We start from the raw sequence: 21,578 nt of genomic DNA on the forward strand, positions 1-21,578 counted from the left end.
AAATTAACTTTCCACTTTTCCAAATAATAGTTACTTTATCATGAAAACCAGGACATAAATATTTCTTATTTTCCATTTTAAAGAATAAAAAATGTTGACATAATTTCAGACTTGTGTGTCTACCAAAGCTATTTATTCTATTGATTAACTACAATGTAATAATTCAAAAAATTAGATAATTTTCATAAAGATAATACATATTTGACAAAATTGAGATAACATCTCAGTCATTTGATTTCACTAGTTAAGAAATAAATAACAATCCTTTCCTCCTACAGTGGGATGTGTCTTAGAATATTCTCCAGGAAAGGAAAACACATTTGATACCTATAACTGATAAATCATACATTATATTTTTCCAATAGTAGAAGGATTTTGATCTTGTCTAGGTAATTATATAAAAAGTACGACGAGGTTGCCTGGAAAAGTTTTGTAGGAGTGATAACTGTACGTATATATAAGATCATTTAGATCCACAACAGCCTTATACACCTGTGTTTGCTCAAGATGCACTGGAGATATAATGCTGTCCTAAAAGCAGTTTTAGCAATAGGTAAGATAACTTCATTTACTTTCATTTTGTTTAAACCAGGTGAATTGACCTTATCAAATTGTTTATTTGTGCGTATGCATTGTATTCTGCATTGGTTACCACAATAATAACGGATATATACAATGGCGTAATACAAAAACCACTTGACGTTTTCAATAATCATAATATTAATAATAGAAATAATTAAAACAAATAATAATAATGAAGAAAAAATAATAATAATAATGCACATATTGAAATACTCTAATTTATCATTGCTAATTTTAGATCAGTACGAATGTGCAATGCAATTATTTGAAACTGGGTAAACTTATTTTTTATATGTTTTCTTTGCATTGGAACTCGCTTTCAAAATTGTTCCCCTCATTCTTCTGTTTGTATCGCATATCAAGAGCACACACAAAACAAATGGTATTATACCTTGGTTGATTGCGTTTTCGAAAACCCTGTCTTAGCATTGCTACGTACACTTTTTATTTGTGTCTGTGTGAATATTTTTTTTGTATAAATTATATCTATATGCGTCTTTGATCATGCTTAAAATATGTAGAGCTATTTGAATTTACAAAAAAATTGGGCCACTAATAAGTAGTTGCTGATTTAATTCTGCTTAAATTATTAGTATTCAGTTGACAGTCATCTATATGTAATTTTTATAAAACACAAATTGTCATTTAAAAATAAATCACTTGGTTCACGCTTTCACCTAGTGATCCTTCACACAGAACAATATCCATGTTGAATAAATCAAGATAATTGATTTATATTTAAATATACATATTTTAATTTTAGGAGATAAGATATCTGGTTCTATTTAGGAATCATTTAAAGGTATTGGTAGATAACTATGAATGAAACGGTTTTACTGAATGATTTTGATTCCTGCCTGTTGAATATGTTGAGTTGTAAAACGTATTTTCAGTTTTCAAATAATAATCTCTACACTATCCAATTAAAACAAAGGTGTATTTCAACGAATATTGATGTTGCTGTTAAATATAAAACATTTTGAAGAGCATTTTAATAGCTTTATAAGTGACTTCGGTAAATTCATGTTCAATAAAACGGTTGACTACGACTCACCTTGTCTCCTACGCTTACACATTTACCATAAATAGAAGGTATTGGTTTTAAGTAAAATCACGCTCCTAATAGTCCTTGTTCTATTGCCATGCGAGTGGCGGAAGGGGGGGGGTAAAACTTTAGTTCGATATATGTCAATACATTATGACTGAAAAGAGACATATCCCTGCTTCCGTACATCTGAATAAATTTTACTAAATAAATAAAATAATGTATTATATCAGGCCTGACAAAACCTATGAAAGGTGTTTCTTTGGGAGCGTTTAGGATTTTACCTTCCTCATGTTATACCATATTTATAATTTGATTTGTAATATTGGTTTAAATCAAACGAGAAAACATATCCTTGAATATTGAACTTATACCAATTAAACTACCCATGCCTTTTCTCCTAACAAAACAATTAAGACGGTCTTTTTTCAAATTTTGCGGTAATATATCCACTCCTTGAGATGACAATCTTGCGTACTACATAACAACATCAATCAACCAATATATGTTAATTAAGTACTATAACTACAAATTTCTAAATCAATATATATTCATAAATGATGGTCCCTGGTCGAACGTTATGGCTTATTGCCCATGCAAAGGTAACGCTTTTAGCAACCATTCAATAAGTTGTCTATTGCCATTAAAAAAGTTTTTGTAAGAAGTGATGGTATTCTGCTATACAAAATTTCAAAAAATTGAAAAATAAAGAAGAAAAGTAGCAAGTTTGCTGTGATTCGCTTTAGAACATTTCATTCGTTCATCAATTAAACCAATATGTTAGATGTTTGTTCGATGTTTGGCGTTTCATTGTATTTACGAGTCCCCTTTGTATGATCAATTAACATCTTCTGACTTCCTTATTGTTGCAAATAGATCACTAATTCCCACTTTGGGGAATCGAATGAATTACACCAAGTAGATAATATACAACATGTTACTTGTTTGTTTGTTTGTTTGTTTGGGTTTAACGTCCTAGGAGCAATATTTCAGCTATATTCAGACGATGAACATGAAATATACAACATGTTACACATATGTTCTAATAGAAACAATCTTACCTAATGTACATGGAAATAAAATAATATTATGTAATAATTAAGTACATAAGATACCGGTCGTGCAACATAACTGGCTTCCAGTTTTTAATTGATATCGATTTATACCGATTTTGTACCAATCTTATAGGAACTTGAGTGAGATATTTTGTTATCTTGGGGTAAAACTTTTTTATAATTTATTCTATATGCATTTCATGCTTTATCTATAAATGAATAAATCATTTGAGTATTTTTTAAGAATGTATATGTATATGTTTATTAGCATTACGATTCGACAAAATGTCAATAGTTTAACCATGTTTGCAAACTTTCTAATTATGATCATTTTAACAGCATTAATGTCCGATAAATATAACAGTCTAAACACAAACCCAAATCCTAATCGGTATGTTGGTAAATTGCAAATTAAATATTAATGCCAAACATATCTCGTAAAGTTAAACACATCTGATCATAATCTACAGGTATGACACAAAACGGAATCATGTTTCTCCTAAGTAGACTTAAAGTTCAATATTTTCTTGATAACTATATCGTTAGAGAGTTACGTGTATGCGGTTATTGTGATCTAAACACGAGTACAGTTTAATGTAACTCGACAAAATTTGCTTCTTCTAAATAAATTTTACCGGTTTGACGTTAGCAATAGAAAATTGTTTCTGGGCAATAAAAAAACACTTATCTTAAGTTTGATGCATATGTCAGTCAAACATTGCACTACCTACGGCAACACACGATTAATATGTTTGTAATAATTGTTCTGAATTTTAAATTTTCCACAGCAGGAAGTCACAAGAAATCGATTACAATGAACAACATAGTTTTTACTTCGTCAAAATAAAACTCATATGACAAACCAAATATATAATACTTATTTTTTCTTTTTGTTTAATATGTTTTATTGTCAAAGAGTTACTTACACAAAACAGCTGTAACATCGATTACATAATACCCGTTACTCAGTATATTCATTTTCATTAGGTTGGCGTTCAGAGCGACAGCAATTTATTTTTCTAGAAACACTCATCGAGTTTTTGTATTCCAACACCTCTGAAAAAAAAGCATGTGGCTGGATGCTTCGGTACCTTTGTCGATATTCAAAACCTAAGTGGACTGGCTACGCAGTGTAGTGATTTTGTCTTAACTTTAAACTTTTCTTCCACCCTTGACTTCTAAGAATTATGTTTCTTGAAAAGGTCTATAGTGATATAAGAAAGAAGTCATCACTACAGAATTTTTATGGCCGTCATCATGAACTCGTTACGATGTATCCATCTGTACCATGAGAACCGATTTGTTCACCGTGTCATAGTTTTCCTGTCCTCATTCGTCTCACTTGTTGGTGGTTCTAGAAAAGCAGAGGACGTTTACCATACCGGTGCATCTGGTCCATGCTCCCAGTTTTTATTGGAGTACTAGTTGCTTATTTACTTATCTTTCTCTGTAAATGTTACTTTGGCTATATCATGTTCTTTGTTGTGTGTGTCTGTTTTTTTTCTGTATATCCCAGCACTGCATTCTTATCATTTGCGCTAGAATTTTGGTTCTCTTGATTACTCGTTAAAGATAGATAATTCGTAAATATCTGGTTTTTTTTAGATCCCTAGAGATTTTATTTGTTTAATTTGTGCTTTATAAAATTATTTTCTTTAATTAATATGGTTAGAAGTGCAGTTTTTATAACATGTATATCCGTGAATCGATTAGTGCATAATGCATAGTGTATTACATGTATACATTATTATGTTTTAATTGTATACCGATAAAATTTTATTTTCGCGATATGTATATTTATCCTTTTCCTTTCTTTTTACAAATCTTACGACATTTTGCAACCGGCGATGCTTAAATGGTTACAGTTGCATTTAGCGAAATAGCAACAGTTTTTGACATATCAGTGTAGAACTTTTGTTTTTTGTTTTTTTGTTTTGTTTTTTTTTCAAATAAGAAAGCCTCTTTATACAGTGTAATAACGAAATTATTCGACTTGCCTATATCTAAAATACCATGAAAAACTTTCAAAATTTAACAATCACAGATTAAATCTAATTGATGCCAACCATAAACCGAGAAATGACAAATTGTATGCGTTTTACAAGACGAGGCGAATCGTGTGGTGTCGTAAGTGATGAGTTTGTATCTCATAAATATTATTTTCCCTGTGAATCTGAAAAGAGTTCTAGATGACTTAGTGTTTTACACATCGTTAGTGTACAGTAGAAAGTCCTATCTATAACATGTTTTACAGGAAATATTAATAATATTTTAACCTTGGTTCCCTTGATTACTCTTATGTTTCGTGTAAGTATATCCGATCTGAACTTTTTTATCAACAGACCATTAATATAATGTAACGTGTATTTTGGTGATCAATGTTCAAAGAAATGTAAATATTGAGATGCCAAAAAAATGGAGATATTAAGGAGGAATAAATCTTGGAGAAAACAAACTCGAGATCTATAAACAACGACAATAAATAAGAATAATCAAAACATATTAAATAAAAAATAACGACAAAAAAATGACGTTCCCGTTAGGAGGAAACAATATGTCTTATATGTAGTTAAAAAGTCATTTAAATTTGTTTCCTGTTTTCACGTTGTATTTTTGAAGTACCTTAATTGATCCATTAAGTATTTTTCCCGAGATCAAGTCTTCCACACATGTTATTGGAATCGGGTAGACACTTTCTTAATGGCATAAGCAATGTTACCGTTTTTGTTGTGGTTTTGGATTTTTTTATCTTTAAAAAGTCTTGAAACTGAAAAGTGTTTTTTTTTCCATTTGTACAGGATGTTTTTCTAACAACCTTTCGTAAATTAAGACTGATTCAAATGAATCCGTCCTTTAACATGGCTGTATTGACTAAGAATATTCCTGACTTATTTAGCATAACGCATTACCATTGCCATTTGCTTAACTTAAAACCATCGATGGAAATTTGAAAGAAAACGAATATGTTTACAAACTTGTGTAAAAAAGTTTCTTATCCAATTATTACTTTTTTGTAAATTCGAAATGCATGCAAGAAATCATGTGATTAAAACTGTGGTTTATTGTATGATAGATACATCTGCAACTTTTTCGTTATTCGGGAATTGATGACTAATTATGTCATCTTTTCAGACTCTTAACATTTCTAATTACTTTACCAATTCATCTTTTCAATGAAACAGAGGGCGTTTAAAATGATGGAGAAGGGTGCTTGAATTAATAACTTAAAGTTTGAATGAGCTCATTGCTATTTCTTGTTACTATTTCTGTTCCCAAACATTATTTGACTGACATTAAAACTATTCCCAACTCATGCATCGTTACGGTGTTTTAATCTGCACCGTAAATATTGATATGTTCAACATGTCATAATTTTCCGTTGCCTTTCGTCTACACCGTACTTTATGAGCAACTTGGCGGGCATTTTTAGAGCGATTAGCCTACCTCAGAAACAAAGACAGCAAAATAGGAAACCAAATATAGCACCAATAAGTTCAACCAGAGTATTCAAAGGGGCTACCTTATTGCAGTCCCATGTTCAATACGAGGGATGAAGCCTTAGTGTTTCAGAAAGATCAAATTATGTGAAGCGGCAAAATTTCGTAAATAATCAGTAATATCAATCTTGGTTCCCTTGATTACTTTATCAAACAGCATATTATTATTATCTTTTAAAATACAAATCGAAGAAAGTTTAAAGATGTAATGTGTTTCAAACAATTGATTTGCGTAAAGATGATATTATCATAATTTTTTATAATTTTTATCATAATAGGACTTGACTTTTTATGAGCAACTCGGCAGGTGTTTCTAGAAAAGCAGAGGACGATTACCCTACCGGAGTACCTGTTCCATGATCCCAGTTTTTTGTGGAGTCCGAGTTGCTCATTTACTTTCGTTACTTTGTATGTATGATTTTAGTTACTTTATGTTCTTTGTTGTGTATGTCTGTTTTCCATGTCTGGTCTTTGTCCCTGGATTACATTCTTTTGATTACCGCTATAACCTTGGTTCCCTTGATTACTCTTTCAATTATATTTGTGTTTTATTTTCGTCAATTTAATAGAAAAAAAATGAAAAATACCTTTTTGGTTTTTTTTCGTCTACCAGAAAAGTTGATGAAACCAATGTCTGAATTTAACATTCAATACGTCCGTGTAAGGACATCAAATTTGACAAAATCATATTATGTAAAAGCGAATATATTTGATTTAAGAGCTGTAGACAACGATTAATTGACATATGCTAGTACATCGAAGAAAAAACATTATACTTAAGATCCCAGAGGACTCACACCTACTGTCTTAAATGCCAGTTTAAACAGACGATCGCTTTTTTCAAACCTTTTCTTTGGTATAATTTAATTTTACTTGCCATGATACCTAATTCATTAGATGTCCTACTTAAATTTAAAAAATGACCGTTTAAGGTTATTATTCAATATTGACATTATTGTCTTTTATGAATTCCGAACTTTCGCTTTCGTATTTAAAGCAGTATGTGTTTGTACTGAACAACTTGTCCTAAAGTTGTGGATTTAAATATTCAGTATGAATATAATCCATCTGTTAGCTTTTTGATAAATGTTTCGTATAGCTGCTAATTCTATAGTGAATACTCGTCTATAAATACATTGTGCTGAATGTGGGGAGATTTTTTCAATTCCTACCCAGTAATTACTGGCACCGTGCTATCACGTAGAGTAACAATTTGCATTGATAAAAACATTCATTTATAAACACTCACAATATGAAAAGAAATCAGAGGATAATAGGATAATTCAAAAATATAAACCTAAAACATACATTTATAAAAGTTTTAATGGCTTTAAATTACATTTCTATTTTTTATGTATATTACTGTGCATAAATGTAACCTGATGAGTGTATTTAAGTGTCAGTCGCTGTCAGAATCAGGCAGTGGGTGAAACGTGGTATAAAAAAAACTTCGTTTTGATAGTTTATATGACTATTTGCACAATCAGAATCAAGTAAAAAAAGGCTATATTTTCCATATCATTTTGGTGCATTGAGTTATAATTTCATTGAAATGCACTGAAAATGAACATTTCAAGAGCAGATAACTCTCCCAAAAACCTCATTTTTCTAAGATTCTATTGAAAAATTTCTGAGCAAAGCCAGTGATGAAGAGATTAAATAATGGTCTTTTCAAAGAGAGAAAGTGGTCCTTGGTTGATTTTACACTGTCAGATCGGTGGGGTTGTGACATGCATGTTTCTGATTTTTCTCACTTTGCCTGATTCTTACAAACACTTACACTTAAGTCCTCAATCAAGTTCCAATAAACATCAACTAATGTAAATACTGTTTTTTTCCTCTCATCTGTGGTCATTTTTTTTGTAATTTCAATTTGTGTGTGTGTGTTTCTTTCTTTTTTTATTTGTGTGCGAGTTTGAGTATTGTGCATTTTTTAGTTGTTTTGATGACATTGGTTATTGAGGTTATTGAGTTACATTGATGATTTTTAGAGTTATGTTAGTTTAAGTGTTAAAATTTTCGTCGGAAGACTCTTTTTATTTTTCACAGTGTATGGTAGTATGTGGTAAGTTACGCTCTATTAAAATCTCGGCCTTTTAAATATCTATTATCAGGTATCATATTTAGCTGATTTTACACTCGAAGTAAGCATGGTAAACCTGAAACATATCAGTATACAGTTTTAATTGCTTTGAATAGTTTTCATATTTATTTCAGTTGCAGTATTTGTTTGTAATGCCGAGAAGAGTCTCCAGTGCTCCTGTCCTGCTGATTCTTGTATGTCTATGCCTGATTCCGAAGCTAGATGTCAATGTTGTGTATTTGTGTTTCTTGGTAAACGATCAGGTCCGGGTATGTCCGACAAAACTCCAAAACCCATAACAATTCTTCAAGACAACAACGAATATAAACTGAATCAGGAATATACAAACGATGGCATTCGATTGCTTAAGTTGATTGCTCGACTTTTATCAGTACCAAGTCTGAAGAAAAACAGACGACAGACAAATGCATTTGTGAGAGAGCGAAACTCAATTTACGGAGGATTGCCTGTTTACAACTTTGCAAATAGAGATGAGGGTTTATGGGCTGACATTTGATACAACTCGAAGATTTTATTTTTGTAATAAAAAATGGTTGTTTTATTTGTCTACTTAAGTTGTTATTCATAATATCTTGTTTCACATAATTAAAGCATTTTTTTATATATGAGTAATTGGTACAGCATATATTTATTTGATTTATGTGCTAGTACGAGTATACTTTATCTTTATTCCTTTGCTAAAGAGTACAAATTGTTTGCATTATAAGAATGCAGAATCGGCGATATAAACGCAACTACTAAACTACATTAGTATGACAAATATTGGAATAGATATAGGTATACTTTGACAAGCATTTTTTTTTTTTTTTTTTTTTTTTTTCTCTTTTTTGACACTTGGATCACAACAACTCTAAAACAATATCCTGCGTGGGTCACTTTAAAAGTATTTTTTTGCCAAATATGTTTATAGTTTTACTACTATCATATCATTTTGTTTATAAAAGTAACATTGTCGATTTTACTGCCAATATCATTATACTGTGTCGTCGAGTTCGTCATCTCTTGAAATTTACTTGATTATTCAGATAGACTAGAAATCAGAACACAGTTTTCAAATCATATGTAAAGATTCACAAATACAAGGTTGAAAAATAAAAAGTAAATTATATAAAACATGACTACAAACAATATATCTAATTCCGAGAGCACGTGATTGAAAATGTTTTACAAATGTTTTGCATCAGTGGCTGTAACTTGATTGCTTTAAAGTGAATATTGATCATATTACATAGTATCAATTGTCTCACTTACAGTTCAACGCGTTAGGAAGATTTTGTTTCTGTCATTTTCTCGCTGTGTACTGTTAACCTATGTTATACATTATAACAATATAGCCCCAAATAGCTCAGGACGAGTTATACAAATATTCTTTATAATATTTATTTCGTCATTTAAAATACCTAAAGCACCAAGGCTTCATTCCTTATCATACTTTAGATTTGTAAGGATAGAAAGTTTGTCCTAAGTAACTGCCACCACTGACGAAAAGTTAAAATAACAGACAGTTTAACATACTTTTATATCATATATTTAAAGAGTGATTTGTAACAAAACAATTCAAACTAAAAATCTGTACAAGTTAAATTATTCGATGCTTGGCATTTGGAGGATGACTATCTCATCGGTAATTATATAACATCTCCTATTTTTTATAATCGTACGGTGTTGCTTTATTAGTAGCTATATGAGACTAAGATATTTTTTAAATGAACAAATAAGTCAGGAATTACAACGCGAAAAATACTTTTAAATGCCGTTTTTGATCAGGTTGTCTGTGGTGAGGTTGAAAAAACGAAAGTCACATATATATGTACCAAATAATGACTAGAAAAATAATATGCTTTTCCAATGTTCAGTATTTTGTAAAACAGCATGTGTGTGTGTGTGTGTGTGTGTGTGTGTGTGTGTGTGTGTGTGTGTGTGTGTGTGTGTGTGTGTGTATTTCACAAACATTGAAAAGCTTTGATTGTTATATCGATTTGGTGTAGGGAATAATTTAAATAAAAAAACGTATGAACTTGTTATCATCTGCAAACGTGTTATTAACACAAACATTTGAATTTTACAAAACATTAGAATTTCACTTTCGTTTGTTTTATTTTTATTTTGGTTTGTAAGTATGATTATTTTGGTTGGATTTTGTGGATTTATTTTGATTAGTTCTTTTCACCTTATGTTCTGTTTTCTTTTGTTGCCTCCGTATTGACATTATGTATTGTTTTCGTTTGCTAGTTGTTTGTTTTGTTTTGTTTTTGTTTTATTTCTATTTTGTTTCTGTTTTTGTTTTATTTATTTTTGTTTTTGTATTTCTTTGGCTTAATTATTTTCAGCTGGAGCCGGGAAGCGTTCTTGGCGATAGCCTGATAGCCTACGAGACTCGAACAGGGAAGCCTTCCCGTGCGGTGGCACGATAGCCTATGCGGCTGGAGCCGGGAAGCTTCCCCGGCTATAGCCCTATAACATGCTGGAAGCTATCCTGTCCGATAACTAAGCAAAGTTTGCTGTTACGTTCCCGGCTTACGTGAAACTCTTACACGTATTAAAATAAAAAGACCTTATTGCATTGTTTTAAATATACTTATAATGAAAAGATCTAACTGTTTACATGGTACTTTTAATATAATCACCTGTTTTCAGTCTTTTGTTGACCAACGTTATAGTGGGAGTTGGTACATTTTTGTGCGTGTACATTTTAGTTCCTTGTTTTTGTCTGTTGTCCCATCCGGTGTTCCAAGCATTGGTTTTACAGCGGATTTGTTGTCGATTCCGATGTTCCCAGTATTGGTTTATCAACGGATTTGTTGTCACTTCAAGTGTTCCCATTATTGGTTTATCAACAATTTCTTTGTCCTTTTCGGTGTTCCAAGTATTGGTTTATCTGTTGTCACTTACGGTGTTCCCACTATTATCTATTGTCACTTACGGTGTTCCAAGTATTATCTATTGTCACATCTGGTGTTCCCAGTATTGTTTTATCAAAGGATATTTTGTCCCTTCCGATCTTTCAACGGATATAATTTTTTATAGTTTTCGTATCACAACTCATACATTATGCCAAAGCTTTCTATTACTACGCAGACTTTTTGTATGGCGCTAGAACGCTAACAAGTAGGCTTCTAGAACAGAGTTATGTTGCTACAAAATGGAAGTCATCACTACAGACGTTTTATGGTCATCATGAACTCGTGGATTGTTACGATGTATTCATCTGCACCATGAAAACTGATTTGTTCAACGTGTCATAGTTTTCCTTTCCTCTTTCGTCTACCCCGGACTTGACCTTTTATGAGCAACTCGGCGGGTGTATCAAGAAATACCCTAGCAGTGCACTGGTCCATGCTCCCTGTTTTTTGTGGATTCCAAGTTGCTCATTTGCTTTTGTTACTTTGTATGTATTATTTTGTTTACTTTATGTTCTTTGTTGTGTTTGTCTGTTTTCCATGTCTGGTCTTTGTCCCTGGATTACATTCTTTTGCTTTCCGCTAGAATCTTGGTTCCCTTGATTTCTCTTTTCCCCATACTTAGTTAAACTTCCGACACAAAAGCATTATACACCGTTGTTCCTAAGACGGTATACCTAGATACAAATATGTAGTTCTTGGTAGAGATTCGTCATACTTATTAAAACAATATTCTTATAATTATTATATTTTTGACTGTTTATTTTCATTTATTGTTTATCTTGATTTGTTTTAAATGTCTTTTAATGAATAAAAAAAACTTAAGAAGGCATTACCCATAAATACGTAACTGTTTATATACTTGCCATTTCGAAACTTTGAAAAATAGCATCGCCCGTTAAAACGTAACTCCAAGGAGAAAAGGAGGCTATTCAAAAACAAATTTGAAAAGCCAAATGACTTCAAAATGATGTTGAAACCTTCAATTTGACATATAAATAGACAAACGGATAAATTTATGAATTTCATTTGTTCTTTGTCATTAAGATGAACTGTATAAGACATTTGCTGCCAAGAAATCCACCCAGAAATTGCATTCGTTGTCTACATGGGAAAGTATGTTATTATTATTCATTTTTTACACTTACTTCTACTACTACCATTACTGTTTAAGGATCTTTTATAAGCTTTGTTAAAGATGCATTTGAAAATGAAGGGTAGCAACAAAATTACCAAATACTAATCCGAATCTTAATCAAATCCAAAATAAATCTGGTAAAAATAGATATTACACCACCAGTGCAGCTGATACCGCAATGGTCCTGACTTGGTACAAGCATTTCAAACGGAATGGTGGGTTAAATCTAGGTTTACAGCGCGCCAACATCCCCTTTTTTCCATTGCGGCCTGAATATATTAGTGGTGATTAAATAAGATTTACATGATATCGCGTCATAATCAATCAGCACAAGGAACAAGTAAAAAAAAACAATTATTACCATATTAGTATTATGATTATGATTATGATTATTATTATTATTATCATAATTATTATTATCATTATTATTTTTATCATCATCATTATTATTATTATTATTATTATTATTATTTTAAAAGAAACTGGGATTTTTTTCAACCAAGGACTGATATCTAAAACAGAATTTGGTAAAGATCTTTCGAGACGTATTTCCTAATACCCTTGATTCATGAGTCTGTTTCGCAGATATTTATGGCGTTCAAAGAAATCAGAGTAGTTGGTACTTGCTCTAGCTTAGTCGTCTCTTTCATCATAAATCGTATTGCTGAGAAAACCACTATTGTAAAATATGAGATGTATCTCTATAAAAATTGGAGAACAAGCTGTTTCTGTAGTCTTTGTTATCTCGAGCTCTGGTGGATATATTGACTGCAAACATTTACCAAAAGAAGGGTTGTAAATGGACAATACTTCATCTATATATCAGTATGTAAAGTTAAAGGATTAAGCATCTGTCATATTTTTATTTTTTTCGAGATTTAGTCTCGTCTGAATATATAAACAAATCGACTGGGAGGAGAGCACAGTTAGTGTCCATTGGAATGACAACTTGTTCATGAAAAATATCTCTTCCAAGTTTAACAAATGTCTTATCAGTGAGGAAATCAAGCATATCGCGAACCTGCTTTAGAAAAATATGTGGATTTGTAACCAAGAACAACATAATTTTTCGAAACATTCACAAAAGATTCACAAATAAGTCCTTTCTAACGAAATTTCAATTTATCATGTGGTAACGGTAACGTAGTGTAAAGAGTTGAGAAATCAAAAATTTGGAGAGAACTAATTTCCGAAGGTGCCGGATTTTAAGTTTTGAGGTAATTTTTTAAAACTTTTAAGTAACCACATATAACAGTTACCATTACGAAAGAAGGTGATATTGCACCTAGCTAGCTGTCCATCCTTCACTGCGGAAATTATTTTTGTAAGATGAATTGACATCTCCTAATTACATTATTGGGTTGAATTTTAACAACCAGTGCATGTAAGATTCAGACACTCCCTCATGTAGAGATGATAGATGGCGTAGAAAAACCCACTGAACAAATGATGCATTTTCGGTCTACATATGCTATATTTTACGTAACAATCGCCTCTTCTGTATTTAGATATGTATTTTTTTTAAATAAAAACATTAATATCCAAATAAAATCTGGAAAAGTTTTAATAAAAAGGTTTAGTGGTCTGTAATAGCTTCTGAATAAGAAATAAAAAAGTAAATTCCGTGGGTTTTTGACATGCATGATTCACCCTCGTCTGTCTGATTTTAATAGACTGGTAAAAAGCATATAGCGCAACGCAGGAGGTATTTCACTACTCGGCGGGTGTTTCTAGAAAAGCAGAGGACGCTTACCTTACCGGTGCACCTGGTCCATGCTCCCAGTTTTAGTGGAGTCCGAGTTGCTCATTTGCTTCTGTTACTTTGTATATATGATTCTTTTTACTTTATATTCTTTGTTGTGTATGTATGTTTTCCATGTCTGGTCTTTGTCCCTGGATTAAATTATTTTGATTACCGCTATAACCTTGGTTCCCTTGATCACTCTTAGACTAGTTTACTGCTTTAAAAGTTGCTACCATGTTCCAATACAGCGCGAATATGAATTTAGATATTGTCCTATAGTAGCACATCTTAAAAAACGAAGGTCATGCTGTCGCCACTATTGTCAAATAAGAATATTTACATCTGATATATCTGATTTCAAATAAAACATATGTAAGATAAAGGTACATAACGTTTTGATGTCTGTCAATAATTTTCTTTATCAACACATTTCCATTGAGAAAATAATCAAAAAGAATAGTTTTGATGTTAACGGTCCTAAACAGCTTTTGGGAAACTAAAATCCCTGTTCAAGGAAGGCCCTAAATAGTTTTTGGAAAATAATATTCCTCATCAAGGGAGGGTTTCTAGCCTTCACTCGAAGCTGAACGAATTGCAAATATGCAGAAGCTTTGAACTAAGAAATTCTATTACTTTAAGTATGATGAACATGCATAGACTATTGTTTACAACAGTATTGAAGTAGAGTGATATAAGTCACTGCAACTGGGGATGTGCATGCAATTTCATGATCTTTATTACAGTCTTATTGTTGATTCTTCCTTAATAAAGAAATAACTGTCTTTGTAGATCATTTGTCTTATTGCAACTAAATAAAATAGTTATATGAGCGATGTAATTGCTGTGCACAAAAGCCTTTTTTACGTTAGCCGTCCTATATTTGATCCACAATAATGTGTCACAGTTTATTTAAAATGGGTAATGATGTTTTGTGAGTACATTTGTAGGATACATTCAAAGATCTTAAAATTTAGCTCAAATACAGAAGGTTTATGCAAGACTTCAATCATTGCTATGATAATATTCACCTATTGACATTTTCATCTTATTAAGTGCCGACCTTCAACCGTTATTTCTTACGTAAAATAAATACATTTGTACTGATTATCAACCTAAAAAACATAAAATAGTGTTAAAATCGTCAACAGGTACTGAAAATAAATTATTGTCAACCAAAACATCTAATTATTACCTCAAATATATAAATATATGGCATTCAAAGAAACTTACAAAGCCAGTGTATATATGTGAGATGAATGTACTTTTCACTTACAATGTCTATGGTTTTTAAAGGACACCTGTTATATGCGTACTCATATTCGGATCTAGAGGGTTCAGGCCGCAAGATTTCTGGATCCGCAAATGGAGTATTTAAAGAACAAATATTGGAATTTTTTTTTAAATAAACTAAGTCCTTGCGAATAATATTACTACAGGATTCTTCTATGTGTAGTAAAATCAAAGTTACATACGGAGTTAGTTTTTTTCTTTCCCGGAAATTGAGAGGTAGCACTATAGTATTTTAAGAGATTTTCAATTCACATTTCAGTGTTCAGACAATGCGTGTCTTCATAGTTCAGTTAAGAGGCTACGGATTTAAGAGATAAGAGTTCATAAAACGTTTGATTTCAAATTTTTGATTTATTATTTTTTTCTCAGACTTTACAAATTAAGGTTTTAGAATCCATATTTCCTGACGTATAATTACAGTGTCAATGTTTCAATTTGTTATTAGTTAATGCCAAACATTGAGACATTTAACTTATCTACGCTTTAAAAACCGTTCCTCACCAACAACTGGTGGACAGATTAAAGATTTTAATTCAATGCTGCTTTTTCAAGAACGATGGCAAATGCAGGTATCAATACCTTGTTTAAGGTAGAAATACTGCACACTTAGATCAAAATCACTCAAAATAAAATAACAAATACACCGATAAAAATATCCCTATGTTAATTTTATTTAATTTTTAATATTTTTGAATTTTTTATTTTATTTTATTTTATTTTATTTTTTTTTTTTATTTATTTATTTTTTATTTATTTATTTTCTTTTTTTATGGACTAATATTTCTTAAATTGGTGGATAACCTTTTCAACGGGCAATCGGCATTGCAATAGGTACAAATTACGCGCCTCTTCTGGTAGATATTCTACACCTATCGACCAAACTTCTCCAGGGTTTACTGTAAGAAAACAGTACTCATGTAAGCCAAGTCTTTTAATTTCAGCTAGGGGACATCTAAGTCTGAATAGTATCGCGACCTTTATCTCGAAGTAGACAATAGAGAAACTTTAACAAAAAATCTGTACGAAATACGTGACAACTTTGATTTTCCCATTGTCAACTATGAATTATATTATATAGCCATGTGTCAGCTGCCAAAGTGTATGAAGTCTTTAATAAAAATCATGCAGATTTCTTTGTAAGGACTACGTGGATTGCAAATGAACTACCAAAATACGTTGTTCAAAGACTGAAATTATCGTTTCAAAAATTGTATGGTCGAGAAGCACGGCGAGGTCTTGCAAGAAGCAGGAACGGCTTACTTTCCAAAACATTCAACACTGGTTTAGTTATTTATTTTCTTCTTCTTCTTCTTCTTCTTCTTCTTCTTCTTCGTTATTTATTTTCTTCTTCTTCTTCTTCTTCTTCTTCTTCTTCTTCTTCTTCTTCTTATTATTATTATTATTATTATTATTATCTGTTTGTACACGATTTGTCCACCAAACTGGACAAATATGTCGTCAATCAAAGAAATCCAGCATTCTGAAACACCGTAGGTATGGTAGACGCGTGTTTAAACAAATTGTCGGCATTTCAGTGGGAACAAATTGTGCTCTTATCCTCAGTGCCCTATTCCTTCGCTCTTATGAGGTTGACTCTATAGATGATCTGATCCAAAAGAAGGAACGTCGTTTCGGTTTCAATCTATAAATAGGTCACTGCAGCTAACTTTATGACAATATGTTGAAATAAAGCTATATTGAGACTCTCAAACCAGAAAAATTAAACAACATAATTGCACTTACTTATGGAGTCAACATTATGGTTTCATTGTTTTTTATGCACTTTTTCAGTCATAATCTTCATAATTATTTCCTGTCATCTTTGTAAACATCGGCGGTTGTCATTTTGAAGGGGACGGTAACGAGCTCTTTTTAATTGATTTAAAGTTATTTAGGCCGCAAATTATAAATCTGTGTTATGATCGGATTGGCAGTATTTTTTTATTCTTTACCCTGCCGGACAAACATATTTAAATGGTTTTAAGTGTAGACTGATGAACTATTTTAGTGTTAGATTTACCGCGCTCTTGTATTCTTGCGCACGTCATCTGCTAATTACTACCCAATCAATCTTCAAGTGGTGTCCGCACGTTTAGTTTATGCTTTATTTTCTTAGGGAAATAATGTAATATGTATTGATTTATATTTTAAGTCTACGGACAACATCCGGACAAGCCGATAGAGTCATTTATTGTATTTTCTAGACATTCTAGATAGTTTCGTTACCGTACTCTCGAAGTAACGTCATTGACCATTGGTTTAAATTATTACATTGTATTAATTTATAGAATAAAAGCAGAATAGCGCTCAGTGTTCGGCAGATAACGCAAAGTGCTGCTCTAAGCAGCATCTACTTTGGGGAAACTTTATAAACCTTATAGGTGAGGGCATGGTATAATAATTTAAGGATTATAAGATGGAAAATGGCAGTACATGTATTTTTAGTACGGTAATAGCTATCTCCCACAACGTCGAACACCACTACGTTAGGAACATAAGGAAATATGTTAGGATAAATTGCATGTGGTTTTTTTTATGGAACCTCGCATAATACATCAATTTTATTGCATTTATTATTCTCACGTTGTCTATGGATGGTAAAGAAACACATAAAAAGGATGCTCTTCATTATGTACATGGAACCAATATATATATATGTAAGTCGGGATTCTGCCCTAAACAGTACTTTAATAAAAAGATGCAACTACCACACCTGAATATCATAAAGATTAACATGAAACTACAATAAAAACATACGACCAAATTGAAATAAGTCAAGGAAATTGAACTAGAACCGACAACTGTGAAAAATAACCCCTAGTAAACTACCTGATAAAGGACAGGGTACCCGGATGGCTTACAATTCTGGTGTCAGAAGCGGGATCCTAATATACTTGTGGGATCCAGAATACGAACTTCTTTAATAAAGCTGTAGGTATAGTATGCCCGACGTGGTGGATTTACCGTACAATAAAGATCGGTCTTATATAATAATTTATCTATATATTTGAAATAGAATGGTTGAGGTTGGTAGAATCTCTTCAAATCATGAAGTAGATTTTCCAAGGGGGATGGACATAGAACAATTGGGACAGGGAGATCATGAACTGGCTAATGGATCAGACAATGATTCAGATAGGGAATCAATGGTGGACGGCCAAGGGGATGAAATTGCTTATAGACCAAAAGGAAGGGAAGATAATCTTAGGGATAACTTTGATGAAAGAATAAACGGGGTCTTCCAAAACAGACTCCCATTAAACCCAAACCGTGTTACCTTAAAGCCTGATCCATACACAGGGAAAGATTGCTGGGAGGCATATTTATTTCATTTTGCGGACATAGCTGAACTGGGGCGTTGGGATAATAGAACAAAGCTACTGTTCTTAGCAGCTAGCTTAAAGTACCAGGTCAGGACATATTACATGAGTTAGACACCTAAGGATAGGCGCGCATACCAGACACTGACGCAAAACTTAGATCAGAGATTCGGGAGCTCCAAAAATAAGCATAAGTGGCTCAAAGTAAGAAATGCGCAAGCGCATGCCAGGGGAAAGCACTGGTGAGGTTGGCGACGATATTAGGCAATTGGCACAAAAAGCGTACTGAGATCTGGATATGGCTGTTCGAGAATCACTGGCATCGAACCAGTTGTTCAAGGTCGAAATGAAATGCCGATGCATTGATAAAGATTTCAAAACTATTGCGGACGCTCTGGACGTTATTGAGAGGTACGAGGCAATATTAGGCGAAGGGGGTAAAAAGAGGACAACAGTCAGGGCGCTGGAGGTGGCGCGCGCTGATGGGAATAATAACACAACAACTAATCTAAAGAGCCTACAGGACAGAATAGCAAAACTAGAGTGGGAATGGCAATCACATTCCCACAAGGAATACGAGAAGATGTTACATTTGTAATTCACCGAACCATTTCAAAAGCGACTGTCCCAATAGACAGGGTCATTCTGATCATAGGAGAACCTTGCAGAATAACACCAGGAACACCCCAATGCATACAACAAGGGAAATCACAGAAAGCTGACCCGGTAGGCCGAGGGTTAGCGCAAGGAAATGAATGGCCAGACGACAATGAAATATCTGTACGCACGGGACAAATACGGGAAATTAATGATTATTGGGATGATGGGTTTTATACAAACGCTTCTATAGGCGACACTTCTGTCTACTTCCTAATTGACACAGACTCAACCACATCGCTTCTTGCTGTTAACTGTTTCATTAAGCTCCAATATGACATTGATTTCATAAAACAGATCAGTTGATACAAAACAAGTCCGAAATAGTTGATGTGAATGGCAACAATATAGCTTCTATAGGGTCAATCGCTCTCCATATGAAATTGGTTTAGGGGGTTTTCAACCAAAATTTTATAGTATGTAATATAAACAAGGATGTAATATTAGGACAAGACTTCAAGCATGTAACAAAGGTGAATTACAAGAGAATGGTACGAAATTCAATGCTGAATTGGAAGAAAGGCAAATATGGATTGCAGGGTCGAGGTGAAGGAAAACATAACGATACCGCCCGCCAAAAGCATGATGATACCAGTCCATATAAGAGGCGCAGCACATCTTACGGAATACGGTTACATAGAGGGCAGGGGAAACAGTGCAAAGTCAGTCGTAACGGTACCAGGCATTTTAGAGACTATGGCACCAGCACCAGTAGTCAACATAGGCAACTACGGAGACTCTGAACTGACCCTACATAGAAATGAATCTGTGGGATCATATGCCGAGGATGAAATGGATCCGAAAGAGGAACACTTTAGAGCCTTAAACACCCAGACAGCCAATGAATCAGGACCAACCCCAGAGCACTTACGAGATCTTATGCAACAGAGCTCAGAACATCTTGATAAAGTACAGAACGAGGCTCTGTCCACTCTGTTGTTGAAGTATGGAGACGTGTTCTCAAGGAACGATGATGATATTGGGAGGACCGATCTAGTTACCCATCGGATTAACACCGAAAGTGCAGCCCCCATCAGGCAAAGAGCAAGACGAATGCCGCTTGGGAAACAAGAAATGAAGAAGGCTGAGGTAAAGCGAATGTTGGAAAAGGGAATCATTGAACCATCAAAGAGTCCATGGGCTTCGAACATAGTGCTTGTCCAGAAGAAAAATGGGGAACCAAGATTCTGCCTGGATTATAGACCCATCAATAAAATCTGTAAGCGGGACGCCTACAAACTACCTTGGGTAGATGAGTGTCTAGACGCGTTGGCAGATGCAAGATGGTTTTCGTCGATTGACCTTAACTCAGGGTTTTGGCTAATAGGTATGTGTCCCGAAGACAAGGAAAAGCAGTTTTTACGAGTTTTGGATTGTTTCAGTTCACTGTCATGCCTTCTGACTCACCAACCCGCCATACACTTTCGAAAGACTGATGGCAAATGTTCTTAGGGGTCTCCAATGGAAAGAATTGCTACTTTATATGGACGATATCTTGTGGGTTAGTTCGACGTTTGAAGAAGGGTTTGAAAGACTAGAGAGAATATTCCAGTGCCTCCTAGGTGCAAATCTGAAATTGAAATCTGCCAAATGCATTTTCTTCCAGAAGAACGTGCGATTCTTGGGGCATCTAGTTTCCGAAGATGAAATATCTACAGACCCGGAAAAGACGAGAGCAGTGCATGAATGGCCTGTACCGAAATCTGCGAAACAGGTGTGCAGCTTCTTAGGATTATGCTCGTGCAACAGGGGATTTGTTCAGGACTTTGCAGCAATTGCAAAACCGTTACATAAGATGTGTGAAAAGGACAGAAAGCTCATCTGGTCAGACGAATGTCAAAGGTCGTTCGACACGCTCAAGCAGACACTGGTGAGCGGTCCAATACTAGCCTATCCCCTACCAGACTTACCATTCATTTTAGATACAGATGCAAGCGGCAAAGCTGTGGGAGCCGTGCTGTCTCAGGAGCAAGACGGAGTAGAGCGCGTTATTGCGTACATGAGCAAGTCAATGAACGTTCAGGGACAGGTCTATTGTGTTACATGTAAAGAACTTCTATCAGTAGTTACAGCGGCTTAGAACATTTCACTCATATCTATACGGTCAGCCAGTTCTGCTTCGGAACGACAATGCCGCTGTGTCGTGGATGAGGAACTTCAAGAATTCAACATGACAGACAGCTAAGTGGTTACAAGTACAATTTGGTACATACAACTTAACGGTCATCCATCGTGCAGGTAAGAGG

At 33.5% G+C, this 21,578-nt stretch overlaps 1 protein-coding gene across 1 annotated transcript; it reads left to right on the forward strand.

Annotated features, from left to right (window-relative positions):
- The first annotated feature begins 462 nt into the window (after window positions 1–462).
- LOC148611193 (uncharacterized) lies at window positions 463–8,824 on the forward strand. Its single transcript, XM_088595279.1, has 2 exons — window positions 463–553; window positions 8,397–8,824. The coding sequence occupies exons 1-2, from the start codon at window positions 508–510 to the stop codon at window positions 8,777–8,779; spliced, it is 429 nt and encodes a 142-aa protein (XP_088451405.1). The 5' UTR covers window positions 463–507; the 3' UTR covers window positions 8,780–8,824.
- The last annotated feature ends 12,754 nt before the right edge of the window (window positions 8,825–21,578 follow it).

This window comes from Perna viridis, chromosome 7 (genome assembly GCF_037379345.1).
Source record: "Perna viridis isolate PV_CMFRI_1.1 ecotype Kerala chromosome 7, ASM3737934v1, whole genome shotgun sequence".
Classification (NCBI taxonomy): Eukaryota; Metazoa; Mollusca; class Bivalvia; order Mytilida; family Mytilidae; genus Perna; species Perna viridis.